This window comes from Esox lucius, chromosome 17, assembly GCF_011004845.1.
Source record: "Esox lucius isolate fEsoLuc1 chromosome 17, fEsoLuc1.pri, whole genome shotgun sequence".
NCBI lineage: Eukaryota > Metazoa > Chordata > Actinopteri > Esociformes > Esocidae > Esox > Esox lucius.
Window position 1 is genome coordinate 33,592,931 of NC_047585.1, and position 14,731 is coordinate 33,607,661.

Consider the following 14,731-nt stretch of genomic DNA (forward strand, 5'->3'; position numbering starts at 1 on the left):
TGATTTACTGGAGTATATTACATGTTGTAAATTACATTGCTGCTTAACAGAATATTTAAATATCAAGACACGTATGTATATACAAACCAAAATGGACTTTTACCTCAACCTATTACCATTTTCGATAACTTTTATTGTGTTACACAACATTAGGAGTTATGTGAGGATGTTATTTTTTACACCAATGCACCTTGTTTTTTCTTTGTGGTATTCGACACAAGCTCAGGTCAGGTGGGAAAAGGTGGGTTTGAGACAAGGAAGAGAAGCTGTGCCGGGTTAGGGCGTGGTTCTCAACTGTAAAGCTGATGTCATACATGCAAGAACACAAATAGCATAGTGGACATTCAGTAGGCTGGCTCGACCAATCACAATGAAGGAGACACACCTGCTTGGTGCTTGGTGCAAGGTGATTGGTTACATTACAGAAAGACATTGGGGTAGGGCTTGTAGGTGTACATGTAAACCAAGCCCTTTACAAACTCAGACTCTTTGCATTAAGAGCTTAACCAGGTAACATCACCACCGCGCTGTGGCCTGTCAACGGCGGACATCAACGAATGGACATCACCTCTGGTATCTGCCTTTCTGCTTCCCCACTGCATCAACTGATCTCCTGAATCTCTGAAGCTTCTTTTTTTCTGACCCCGGCATGCAAGAAATAATTTGTCCTTCGACAAAAGGAGGAAAGAGGTAAGAGGCAGAAAAGCCTGTCCGGCATTGAGACCTGGCAACACAATGGTATCTCTTGTTATGGCTTCTGGCACTTTGGCTGCTCAAACGAAGGATAGGTTAAGAATTAAAATGCTTGACGTTTTTTAAACTGTCGCGTTTTCATAGAAATATCTTAATTACTGCCTGATTTACTACAACTTTTATTCAAGGGTCTTTTTACTTATAACTGACAGAAAATAATATTTTAATGACTATTTAAATATTTTTCTGTATAGTTTGTCTGCAATAAGATATTTCCTATTGGAAATAAATGAAGATATGATTGGTGTTTGATCCATTGATCATTCGCCTCTAAACCCATCAGATTCGAAACACCTGTCGTGTCACTTGAGGAAAGCCTCTCCCCCAGGTTTGTGCTCTAAACAGAGGACAATGGTGGTACAAAACAGGAAAACGTCTATTCTTTGACCAGACAAACCAGTTTAGGCACAACAGTCAAGACAGAAAGAGTCGTATCAACAGTTTCTCAGCAAAACTATATGCAGGATAAACAGTTACTGATGGTCTCACAGAGGATTTACTGTTCATTTGCTGAACGTAGGTGGAGAGTCATTTGGCCTCCTCTTTTCTGTGTGTAAACGGATGGCATGTCTTCTCTAAAAAGGTGTTTGAATGGCTCTGGTCAGACTTGTCCTTACTTGTTTTTTTTTAACTGGCATGATTAGAGAGGAGACTAAATAAGAGCATTGTCCATTTCTCATTCAACTACCGTAAATCTAAAGAAGTTGAGAATACAGTACAGCATGTTGTCGTTATTGGCCCAAGCTGATGTGAGAATTGTCTGTAAATGTCTGGTTTTATATTTGTTGGTTTATAAAGAACTGCCTTTTTGTGTTTTTACATGACTTACATAGACCAGTAGTAAACACAAGCAAACATCTATAATCAGTGTTTGGAATGTGTGGAAGATAGAATAATTTGTACTTATCTATAACAACGGACGTCAACAGAGGCTCATACTGTCGTTTTCTCAAGAGAGCGTTGCTGCTACAAACTTTTATGATGTCTGACTGCGAATGTAAGATACATCTTGTGATGTGGCAGTGTGCCCAGCCTTGGACGTGTTAAAAACATAACGGTTTATTGGTGTTCACAGGTGAGAGGTCAGGCAAGTGCATGAATTGGTTTTGTGTGGTTAAGACCATGCAGCCATTTTGTAAGAATGACTAAGCAACCGGTTGAGTCCTTTGTTTCATTTCTGTTTGTTCAAGCATGCAAAACACTCCGGGTAGGCGGTGTCCGTGCATATGTGGGATTACCAGTTTGGCTTTGAAGCGAAATAATATGTTGAATACATTGCATGAAACTGAACAGATGACGATCCATGCAATCCTTTCATATCAGTTGCTTCCTTAATAAAAGGTGCTTTCATATTCTGATAAATATACTTACTCTTTTTTTTCTCTCTCTCTTTCCTTTTTTTCCCCTTTGAAGGCCTCTAGTCCTGGTCTGTCTACACGCTGCCTGGCTGAAGACTGGCAGGGAGCTGAGCGTATCTCTGGGTTTTTCCTTTCATGGCGCCTTGAATGACCAGAATCAGACTGGATGTGGTTCTCTCTCGCTTGGGCTCCAGGGAGAAATTTGAGAAAAGTTCCCCCCTTTTTTCCTTTCTCCCTCCAGAACCTTTTTTTTTTTTACATTCTTCCTTTACCACTCTATTCACAACGGTAAGATTACAGGTGCTGCTGTTTGATTTCCTTCTCAGTCCCCTCCCCTTTTGTCCCCCCTCTTCCAACCTGCTCCCTTGCTAATCCCACAACATTTGCATCATGTTTGCTTTACTTTTTTCAAAGCAAAACCATCTCTTTATGCTTGTTCTAACAGCAATGGAGACTATATTTTCAGCTTGAAGGAACAAATTAAAACACATATTTTCATCACATAGACAAATAAATCAAACCTGAAATAACTTGATTTTAAACAACAGCATGTTTAAAAAAAACTACAAAGGCCACAAGTGCCTAGTTTGCTGAAAGCAATGGGACAGCCTTAAAAACTTACAATTTCTGACGAAGTACATTGTAACTTACCTATTTCAATATATTAAGTCAAATATAAACAACTAACGGTAAAATTTTACACAGATAAACCCCTATACGGATTCTATATGTAGCCGAGATTCTGTGTATAAAATTAAACTGAAAGGGGAAGAAAACATCTTACTACATGCTTCGCTGTATTAAGAGTGGTCCGAGGCAGGGGGAAAATAAGGAAGTGACCATAGCCTGGAGAGGTTTTTGGGGGAAAGTGTGTCCACTGCTGGAACACTAGGATTTGTGCATAATACAGGTTATGTATTAGAGGTGTGAGGTTGCTGTCGCTGTGTCCTGAATACAACGACCCAGGAACGTGTGTATTGGTACTGGGGTGAGCGCTGATTGCATAACATCTTTGTAAAACCACGGCCTTAAATTACAGTTCATGTTCTTGAGTCATAAAAAAAGACGTGTTTGGATACTTATTAACAGTGACTTGGCCTAGTGACGGTTGCACGAATGTAGACACAAATATCAAAGAAATCAAACAGGGTTCAGCTGGAACTCAGTGCTTTTTCTGGATTCACCGTTATTGCAGCCTCTCCAACTTGTCCACCTCTGAGCCAGTCTTGAAAATTAAATATTGACTTGGATGGCCATCTTCATCTTACAAGGCAGTCTTGGATGTCATAACTCTCTCTAATACTGCCTGGTAATGATGATGATGACCCTCTGCAGGCATCATGGACATGAACACAGAACATCCAAACACAATCCTGTATAACTGTAGTACTGTATTTCATTAACCCTCAACCTCGGGTTCTTTTGGAGTTGCTTGTTTGAGCCGTGTTCTAAGCATTGCATAGAACTAGATACTCTCTAAGGTTTCCTATAATAAGATATAGGTATGTGTTTTTGGTTTACCTTCCTCCTCTGGCTTCTAGGACCCATCTTACCTGACAGTGCTGGGCTGTACACTGGTGTTCTAACACTGTCTGGTAATGATGTTTCCTGAGTGTACCGCAAACAACACCACATCCCAACAACCAATCAACGTGAAACAGGAAGCATTCCCACTTCACCGGTTTTTGGTGCTGTTTGGGAACAGTTGTTAGTTAATGTTTTAGTCATATGATTTGACTCCAGATAACCTGATCTCCAGTTTATAGTACAGCCAATGAGAAGGTCAAAGCAGTCGTAGGGGTGGTTCTTTTTAAAGGACAATACTGTACGTGAATGAGAGAGGCGGATGAAACAACTGGCTGGAGGAACAATCCAGAACAGGTGACACACACCAAGTCCCGTAGTGTAATAGGATGAGGTAATAGTTTTAAACGTCGTCTGCGCTGCCACCTTCTGCCTAAACCCCCCCCCCCCCCACCCCCTTTTGTGAAAGGTAGTTCCTCCCTGCCTCCAGCCCTTTGTGTAGATTTTCCACCCCACCCTGTAGTTAAAGAATACCACTGAAATGACTGTTGCAGTAGGAGCCACTTCCTCTTCCCCTCCCCCAGCCCTGAGCCGTAGCTGGCTGGTGATTGGTCCAGCCCTACTGTACCTGCGTGGCATATTGTGCAGCTGACACCTGAGATCTGTGTGAGAAAAATAAACACAAGGACCTCTATGGCTCTGCCTCTCTGCTGCTCTTTCTCTCTCTTGCTCGGTCAAATTCAAATTAAGTGAGCTTTAAATGAGTACTAATTCTGTTCCCTTTAGCTCCCTGTCCCTTAAAGAGATAATCTTTTTTTTTATTTTTATTAATTACTCTTATTAATTACTCTTTATTAATTACTATTTTATGTTGTTTCGACACAATTGGGATTCTGAATGTAAATTGAAAGTAGAGAAGGGATCAATGTTTCAAATAAAACTTCACATTGTGCGTCCTCCTACAAGAAATGTAATGTACAAATCAATGGAGAGGTGACAGATGTGTTTCCGAGGTGATGGTTGATAAGGGGTTTACTTCTGAGTTCTGTTTTAATTACACCTTTGTGTACTCATTCTGAGCAATCTGAAATTGTAGTCGAATGTCATAATTTATTTGCATTATGCATGTCCATTCAAAGTAATAAATATATTGTCAATATTGTTAACTTATGACAGAGAACCAGCCTTTACCAATTATTTTAACTATAATTCTTGAAAATGAAACATGCAAACTATAACTGTTGTTAAAATGATTGTGTGTGTGTGTGGGGGGGTGGTTCTCTGACATATTTGTGGTTTATTTAGTGGAGAGTCAATTAGGAAAGTAAGTGGTTTTTGCTTAGGAGCAATATGTGCACTTGAGGCAGCATCTGAATCTGCTGGACCACTCATTTGCTTCTATTTATCCAGGTATCTTGATGTATTGCTACAAAATATTCCAATTCTCTAACTTATTTCTGTCTTCTGTCTTTACAGCTTGTCTATCCACAAGCTGCTGTAGCTACAAAGACCCTTGCTACTTTACTCTGATGCTCCTCCTACCTAAACCTTGTAATTGTCGTCTTACCAGACAAGTTTAGATCTAGCTATTTCGTCTAATACTGTCTGGTAATGCCGTCCATTACAAGGTGCCTCATCGTTCTTCCTCTGTCAGTCTCTTGGACTACCTATACATATCCACTGGGATCAAGTCACATGTTGTTTCTTTCCCCTAAATGGTGTAACTATTTTATTACAGGGTGAAGAGTTACATGATGCATTTGCGAGCCTAGAACATGTTTTAAATTCGTTAATAAAGGTAATTAAATTAATTCCCGGTGTTTTGCACTTTTCATTACCATATTCATTATTACACACACACACACACACACAATAACAGGACAATGTATTTATGCTGATGAAGTATGTTTATTAGAATACAATTATATGCTGTCACACATGAAGCATAGATAGGAGTCTCAAAATAAATGCAAATAATAGGAAGAATCGACACTCAGCAGTCGTGTTTGTCAATTGACATTAGTAGTAATAGTAATACTGGATCAGTATTTTGGCCACAACTTATTATTCCATAATACATAGTATATTATCCGACATTCAAATGTGTTTTGCTGTGAAATCTTAATGAAGATGAATTCACCATTCACCAGTGCTTGAATTGGGCCAGGTTCCTTCTTTTACATGTACATTTTTTGTAATTTAACATACACTCTTCTTCATGTCGTTTTACAGTACAACACAAGTACATTCATCGAAAACTTACTGCCCAGGACATTTTCACAAATTAATATTCTGTTAACTCATGGCAAAACACCAGCGTTAAGTGCAAGGGTCTTGAAGTGGACTGGTATTTCATTTTTATTCAATACTAACAATGAAGAATGTCCAGATTAGCCATGATGTACATTATACGCATTAAAACTACACATCCTTTACACATCAAGAGGAATGGCATGAAATGTAGACAATGGATCTAGGTTTATAAATCCCAATATTGAGAATACAGAATTTGAATTCACAATCTATTCAATAAATAAATAGTGGGGAGAGTACATAATTGTAGTCCATGCACAATTTTATAAGCGGGTAACAAACAGCTAAAATGTTGTTTAAATAATGAATCAAATCAAATAAATATGAAAGGATTTTAAAGTATAATGTATTTAAACATGCATGTCATGATCTGACAATCTTAGCTTTTTTAGCTTTACCATGGAGATTTGCACTTTTGTCATTGTTCTAAGGTTGTTCTAAGCAGTTTCAATTGGAGCCAAATGATACAGATCCTTTAGGTAAGTAGAACCACAGGATCACAACTGCTCAGCCCCTAAGCTCTTGCATTTTCCACTTTTCCTCTGGGGAATCCCCATGGAAATCGGATGCAGTTTGATTGCATGTCCAATTCACAAAATCTGCCTCTGTGCTTCATTTAGCTTAAAGGGAACAAGTGATCATCTTTGTTCATGTACCAAGCTGATACCATCCACAATTCAAGAAAAACTACTGTCATGTGACCAAAAAGCCACCTTTCATATAGTGTAAAATGTTATCAACAAAACAAAATTTTTGTGTCAGACTTCTTATTAGGTGTCTAACAAGTTAGCTACCTCCATATATACAGTGGCGAGAACAAGTGTATTTGATACCTGCAAAATCGGCAGTGTTTTCCCACTTACAAAGCATGTAGAAGTCTGTAATTTATATCATAGGTACTCTTTCAGAAAAATCCAGAAAATCACATTGTATGATTTTTAAGTAATGAATTTGCATTTTATTGCATGACAATTATTTGATACATCAGAAAAGAAGAAATTAATATTTGGTACAGAAACCTTTGTTTGCAATTACAGAGATCATACGTTTCCTGTAGTTCTTGACCAGGTTTGCACACACTGCAGCAGGGATTTTGGCCCACTCCTCCATACAGACCTTCAGGTTACGGGACTGTCGCTGGGCAATAGACTTTCTGCTCCCTCCAAAGATGTTCTATTGGGTTCAGGTCTGGAGATTGGCTGGGCCACTCCAGGACCTTGAGATGCTTCTTACGAGCCACTCCTTAGTTGACCTGGCTGTGTGCTTCGGGTAATTGTCATGCTGGAAGACCCAGCCACGACCCATCTTCAATGCTCTAACTGAGGGAAGGAGGTTGTTGGCCAAGATCTCGCGCTGGCTTGAGCAGATGCGCTGGTTTGAGCAGGGGGACCTTGCGTGCGCTGCAGGATTTTAATCCACGTAGTTTGTTACAAATGAGACTGTGGTCCCAGCTCTCTTCAGGGCATTGACCAGGTCCTGCCGTGATCTGGGCTGATCCCTCAGTCTGGGCTGATCCCTCACCTTCCTCATGATCATTGATCCCCCACGAGGTGAGATCTTGCATGGAGACCCAGACCAAGGGAGATTGACCGTCATCTTGAACTTCTTCCATTTTCTAATAATTGCGCCAACAGTTGTTGCCTTCTCACCAAGCTGCTTGCCTATTGTCCTCTGCCAGCCTTGTGCAGGTCTACAGTTTTATCCCTGATGGCCTTACACAGCTTTCTGGTCTTGGCCAATGTGGCAAGGTTGGAGTCTGTTTGATTGAGTGTGTGGACAGGTGTCTTTTATACAGGTAACGAGTTCAAACAGTTGCAGTTAATACAGGTAATGAGTGGAGAACAGGAGGGCTTCTTAAAGAAAAACTAACATGTCTGTGAGAGACGGAATTCATACTGGTTGGTAGGTGATCAAATACTTATTTCATGCAATAAAATGCAAATGAATTATTAAAAAATCACACAATGTGATTTTCTGGATTTTCTGGACAGTTGAAGTGTACCAATGATAAAAATTACAGACCTCTACATGCTTTGTAAGTAGGAAAACCTGCAAATCGGCAGTGTATCAAATACTTGTTCTCCACACGGTAGATAGCTAACTCCAGTCATCTCTCCCTTTCTTGGGCAAGTGCACTCACATTTAAAATGTAATTCAAGGACTAAGGGGAATGCCCATTGCTATGAGGGACTAGTTTACTGGTCAGGTGACTTTTATCTGCCATGTGTGTGGACAAGGAAGACACCAATGTTGTATTGGATAATTAGCTTGTATTTCCCAATAATGCTAAACATTCTTGTACCCTTCACTCTTTCTCCATTTAATACCAAACAAATTATAATAGTTTTAATTAATGGTTGACCAAACAGTTTGCATACCTATTCAACAATAGGAAAAATGATAACCAAATGCTTTTGTAAAGTTAATGCAAAATATTGCGCTTGTCACTTCCTTTGACCCATATTAGAGAAGAGCAGATGGTCTTGTTGATTCCTTTAAAGATTTTGCTATACCCAGTTTGGCTCTGTCCACCTGCATTCATAAGTAATTTAGCACATGTTCTTACCAAGAGTGACTTACAGTAGTAATTGCATATATTTTCATACTGGCCCACTGGGAACTGAACCAAAAACCCTGGTGTTGCCAGAACCATGGTCTACAGAGGTACGCAAAAACAGATTAAAAAATTTTGAATATGCAGTCGAAATAACAGCTTATGGGTCATATTCGCTTTAAAACATTAGTGTGTTTTAAGCTCTAGGTTTCAAACGGTATCTAATTGCATTGAAATAAATTATGCACATGGTAAAAATATTCTGACACTGAAGAAAGCAATGAACGGGTTACGTAGGCCAGAAACCCAAATTCATAGCAGGACATGACGTCAGTGATATATGTGATATAACTAGTTCTTTGTAATATCTCATAATTATAAAATACTGGAATTTCGTAATTTTGAAGATTCGTTTTTCCACCCAACTTTCTAAAAGGTATTTCTTGCCGTAATAATTAACAACCACCATAACAATCCGAATGCAATTAGTAAACCGTCGGCTTGAGCGGGAGCTTGCCGCATTTGTATTCAGGATGGCCTACGTGTTGTGAGCAACATTAAAAAAACACTTCCGGGTAACGGACATTTTAAATATTTCAAAATAAAAGAGGCTAACATATTAGCAGAAAAGTGTCATGAACAGAATTTATTAATTGTGTAAGACAATATGCTTTTCTAAACCTTAACAATAATTAAAATTAATTCATATTAAATAGACTTTTCCATAAAAAAAATGTAAAATGTTTCCACGCTCAAAAATGTAACCAATTCAAACTAGGCTACTGAATATGGAATACATAAAGCCTCATAGTGCAAATACAATTCCATGTGACGCTGTAAACGTATTGTAGAAATAACTCAGGAGGGTGTGTAGAGTTAGAATATGGTGTCAAATCATTGGGCACTCGGTGTAACATTGGCAAGGATGGGCAAGATATATTATATATCAGTAAAATCCTTTTTTTATTGACTCTAGACTTCATCACACCACCAGTGGCATCCTAGAATTCTGCAAATAAACATAAAATGAGATAATTGTAACAAATGTATTTACTCCTTGATAACCTTAATATATTATTCTTTCACGAATTGCAAGGTATTGAGTCAGTCAAAAAAAAGTTGGTGCATTTGGTGTTAAAGAGGGGGATGAAAATATAGTATTGCTGGATTCAGCACACAGGACCCCATGATTTGAAATTATATTTTGACTCCACACAGTCTACTGAGTATTTTCTACAATATATTCACTGTGAAACAGATTTTCCGCTATAAGGCAAGAAGTATCCAGGGTGTATTACAGTTTGAGGTTGGGTGGAAATATTTATTACACAATCTCTGTCCTTTTTCAAAAGAAAGGTTGAAAACATCCGCTCCATGCTCTCCAGTACCCCTGTCCTCCAGCCACCCGCTGTACCTGCTCTGTTGCACCCGACCACTCTTCTCCCAAGTCCTTCTGCCTCCCCTGTTACATCCACTGAATCCCATGGGACTACCCACCTCCTCAGTTGTTTCATGGATACTAATCAACATGAGATTGATGTTCTCCTGAGGAAGATGAAGCCCTCCACCTGTGAACTGGACCCTTTTCCCTCAATTTTAATTAAAAGTCACTCTTCTGTGGTAAGTCCCATGATCACCAAGATCATTAATCAGTCTCTTCGGTCTGGCCAAGTCCCTGCATCTTTGAAAACTGCGGTCATCAAACCTCTGCTCAAAAAGCCCAGCCTTGACCCCGAAGTATTTGCCAACTACCGACCCATCTCCAACCTCCCTTTTTTGTCAAAGGTGTTGGAAAAGGTAGTTTCTGCGCAACTTCACAATCACCTCATTACAAACAGTCTTTATGAGAAGTTCCAGTCTAGCTTTCGCTCTGGCCACAGTACAGAAACTGCCTTGGTCAGGGTCACCAACGACCTGTTGATGGCGGCTGATGCTGGATCTCCATCACTTCTCATCCTTCTAGATCTCACTGCAGCATTTGACACTGTGGACCACCATATCCTTTTAAACCGCCTTCACTCTTCCATTGGACTTTCTGACACTACTCTGGCTTGGTTTACTTCATATCTCACGGACAGAACAGAATATGTATCCTTGGGTGGTGCTAAATCGGACACACACTCTGTCACTTGTGGTGTCCCTCAAGGATCAGTCCTTGGCCCCACCCTTTTTACCCTGTATATGCTCCCCCTGGGTCATGTCATTAGCCGGCATGGAATATCTTTCCATTGCTACGCTGATGACACGCAACTGTACATCAAAACAAACCCAACCCCGGCTACAGCTCTCTCCACACTTTCCATCTGCTTGGAGGAGATAGAGACATGGATGGCGGATAATTTTCTGCAACTAAACAGTTCAAAAACTGAAGCCATTCTTGTTGGCACTCCACACCAAACCCGGTCATCTACCATCACCAGCATCACCTTCTCTGGTGACGATATCCACCTCTCATCCTCAGTCACAAACCTCGGTGTTAGAATGGATCCCCATTTGACTTATGACGCCCATATTAAACATCTGTGCAAAACCTCCTTCTTTCACCTCAGGAACATTGCAAAACTCCGCCCTACCCTTACCCTCCCAGATGCTGAGAAACTTGTCCATGCCTTTATCTCCTCCAGGTTGGACTACTGCAATTCACTCCTCATCGGGATCCCAAGCAAGAATATCCAGCCGTTGCAGTACGTCCAGAACTGTGCTGCTAGGATCCTGATGGGGGTGCGGAAGCACCACCACATCACTCCCATCCTTAAATCGCTTCACTGGCTTCCTGTCCAATACAGGATTGAATTCAAAGTTTCCCTTCTGTCCCATCAGTGTCTCTATGGCACTGCACCATTATACCTCAAACAAATCATCACTCCCCTTTCTGCCTCACGTCATCTCCGCTCTGGACAGGCTAACCTTCTACAGCCTATGAGGACAAAGCTGCGAACAATGGGTGACCGTGCTTTCTGCTCAGCTGCACCAGCTCTGTGGAATGCTCTCCCTGTTCATCTAAGGGCCCCACAGACTGTGGACTCTTTTAAAAAGGGCCTGAAAACCCATCTTTTTAGAAAAGCCTTTTTTGTTTAATTGTGTTATTTTAATGTCGCTGTTCTATGCTTTTAGGCTAGTGCATTGTAGCACTTTGAGGTCATTTAATTGATATAAAGTGCATTATAAATAAAATGTATTATTATTATTATTATAAAACTAATGAGCACTAGTAAATTAACAAGTGTGACATAATCAAAATATACATATTTTTACATATCACATTAATTTATTTTAGCTCTAACATTTTCTCAATGTGCTCCACCTTATAATATTATTTATCTTATGAAAAGTATTATTTAAATAGTAATTGTTCTTGTTGCCATTTTTCTAAGTAGTTTTTCCTGTGAAAATATATTTTATAGTATACACAATGCAATGGAGCACAAAATAATCATATACCGTTTTACAGCGCACTTTTGTTTTGAAAGAACAATGCAAAAAAAACGGAAGTCTTATTTTTGCAGCCTAATGTTTAATGTTGCCTGATGACGCTAATTATTTCTGCCTTTACCTAGAAGTTATTGCTTCTGTGTTCTACTACCAAGTAGCTGTGGTCGGCTTATATTGATTAATTGCACGACGTTGAGCAACTTTCCTGATTCATTTATTTTTACATTTTTATATACTCAACATGTCGGGAATACCACCAGATACCTGGCAGCCGCCAACAGTGAGCCTAGAAACAACGTAAGTAGTCTTACTAGTAGTAGCAAGCATGCTCTGCATGTTTGTTGCTAACGTACTGATAGCTAGGTATGAAATCATTGGGTGAGAAGGGGGTAAATCGGACACTTCACAGTATTGTGAAAATGGGAAACATTTAAATTAAGCTTAAATTTCCCATTTTGCTATTTTAACAATACTACCACTGTATTGTATGTATACGGCCTCTTACTCTCGAATGAAGAAATTAGCAACTGATTCGCTAGCTAACATGCAGTGTACTTCAAATGCTTTCTGTCCTGACAGGTTTTCTCAATGCCCAACGCTACGTATTGCTGTACATTTCATTTGCTTGTTTATAGTGTCCAATAGCTTTTGACTACTTAGTAAAACATGTCAGTTGTCTAGATACTTTAAGAAACGCAATGGTCCAAACCTCATGTTCCTATTATAATATGTTCGAAGTTTATTACAGGTTTTTACTCAAGTTGTAGGATGGCCGAAATAAGAGTGACAAAATCAATGGCCAGCAAACAGACGTATTCAGGAAATTGCATTTGAAGGCATTCCTATATGAAGAAGTATTTTAGAAATGGGCCATTAAATATGTATATAGCAAATTAGTATATATCCCCAATTAAATGAGAATTTCACTGAATATTTTTGCAAGAATACAACAAAATGTTAAATGCTCAAAAATTGCTGAGAACAACATACACCTCACTGTCAATAGGTGCTTATTTTCATAAATGTTAGGTAACTAAATCCAACTTTTAGGATGCAATATGATTTGTGTTAGAGACCCCAATGAATAATTCAGAACATGCAGAATCATATTTGTCTTGGTAAATTGATATATATATCATTGTGGGAGTTGTATTGCTAAAGTGCCTATTGTGGTACCTCCATGGAAAGTAAAAGCTCTTAGCTGTATTACATTAACTCTTATGTTCCATTCCAGAATGGGCACATTTGTAGTGGAACTGTACTGGAGACATGCTCCTAAGACCTGCAAAAATTTTGCTGAGTTGGCAAGAAGAGGTTACTATAACAACACCAAGTTTCATCGTGTCATTAAGGACTTCATGGTGCAGGGAGGAGACCCTACAGGGACAGGTGAGACACAGATGGGGACTGGATACATTCTTCAATATCCCTTATTTTCATATTGTTGCGGTACCAGCCTTTTGTGCGCCTTCACCCCTTTTTTTCAGAGTGGTTATACGTTACAGGTTTTCCAGAGTCAGAAGAAACGATTCACTAAACCAGGGATGTGAACTTGAGTCACATGACTTAGACTTCAGTGCGACTCGAGTCACATATTTAGCAAATATAATCTTGACTCTGTGAAAAGTGCAAACACTTGCAACATGACTTTGACTTGATGCCAGTGATAATATTAGGTTTCTTTGAGCTCATCCAAAAAATTCTACAACACAAATAGATTTGATAATCTCCATATAACACAACTTTTCTTAACCATTGACTTGAAAGCAAAAATGTGGTTCTTGTGACTTGACTCAATCTGAGCTGTGGACTTGAGACTCGCCCTTTATTACTTGGAACTTGACTACAGACTTGAAGGTTAGGACTTGAGACTTATTTGTGGCTTGCATCAATGCGACTTTGTCCCATGTCTGCACTAAACTCAATATGATGACGGTAAATCTGTTCATGAAATGAAATTCTTACTCTCTGTAATCAATGACACTTAATGCTTAAAGGTCGTGGCGGTGCCTCCATATTTGGCAAACAGTTTGAAGATGAACTTCACCCTGAATTAAAATTCACAGGTAACTGATTTCTGGACAGCATAAAATTCCCCAAAAACGTGATGTTGTTGATGTTGCTCTCTACTACATATTGCACTGTCTCCAATAGGTGCAGGGATCCTAGCTATGGCCAATGCTGGACCAGACACCAATGGAAGCCAGTTCTTCCTGACCCTAGGGCCTACTCAGTGGTTGGATGGGAAGCACAGTATCTTTGGGAGAGTGTGCCAAGGCATGGCGGTGGTCAACCGCATTGGCATGGTAGAGACAAACACGCAGGACAGACCTGCTGAAGACATCAAAATCCTCAGGACCACTGTGCCCAACTGAGACTCATACAAAATCCTCAGGACCACTGTGCACAACTAAGACTCATACAACCAGTGGCTGATTTACTATATTTTTTTTGTACAGTGATTTTGTAATAAAAAATACAGATTTTTTGTTGTTGTTTTTTTTTAAATTGGTAACAGTCATCATATTCATTATTGTTCAGTGACATGGTCATATTATAACATGCCAAGACGGAGAGGAAGAGTCTAAGCAAGGTGATCTCCTTTATGGAAGTGTATGAGGACGTTTCAGTTTACATAACTTCAATGCTATCAATTAATACGTTTTGTGGATTTGTTACAAATGTATTGAGGTTTGGAGAAGTGTTTTGCCTGCAACTGAGGAAGGTGGTTCAGTTATTGCTGTTCACATGCGTTTCTTCCTAATGGTATAAAGGCACCACCTGATCTTACCGGCTT

The 14,731-nt window shown here is 39.5% G+C and overlaps 1 protein-coding gene across 1 annotated transcript; it reads left to right on the plus strand.

The window, feature by feature from the left end:
* The first annotated feature begins 12,010 nt into the window (after window positions 1–12,010).
* ppil1 (peptidylprolyl isomerase (cyclophilin)-like 1) lies at window positions 12,011–14,422 on the plus strand. The gene is made up of 4 exons (XM_010881019.3): window positions 12,011–12,231; window positions 13,169–13,323; window positions 13,932–14,000; window positions 14,089–14,422. The coding sequence occupies exons 1-4, from the start codon at window positions 12,176–12,178 to the stop codon at window positions 14,307–14,309; spliced, it is 501 nt and encodes a 166-aa protein (XP_010879321.1). The 5' UTR covers window positions 12,011–12,175; the 3' UTR covers window positions 14,310–14,422.
* Window positions 14,423–14,731: the final 309 nt, after the last annotated feature.

What these genes read in the sequence shown, in the direction of transcription:
- ppil1 (XM_010881019.3), top strand. Translation starts at nt 12,176, where the DNA reads ATGTCGGGAATACCACCAGATACCTGGCAGCCGCCAACAGTGAGCCTA. An exon ending in ACAGTGAGCCTAGAAACAAC is followed by an intron (nt 12,232 to 13,168) that starts GTAAGTAGTCTT and finishes GTTCCATTCCAG; the next exon opens with AATGGGCACATTTGTAGTGG. An exon ending in AGGAGACCCTACAGGGACAG is followed by an intron (nt 13,324 to 13,931) that starts GTGAGACACAGA and finishes TAATGCTTAAAG; the next exon opens with GTCGTGGCGGTGCCTCCATA.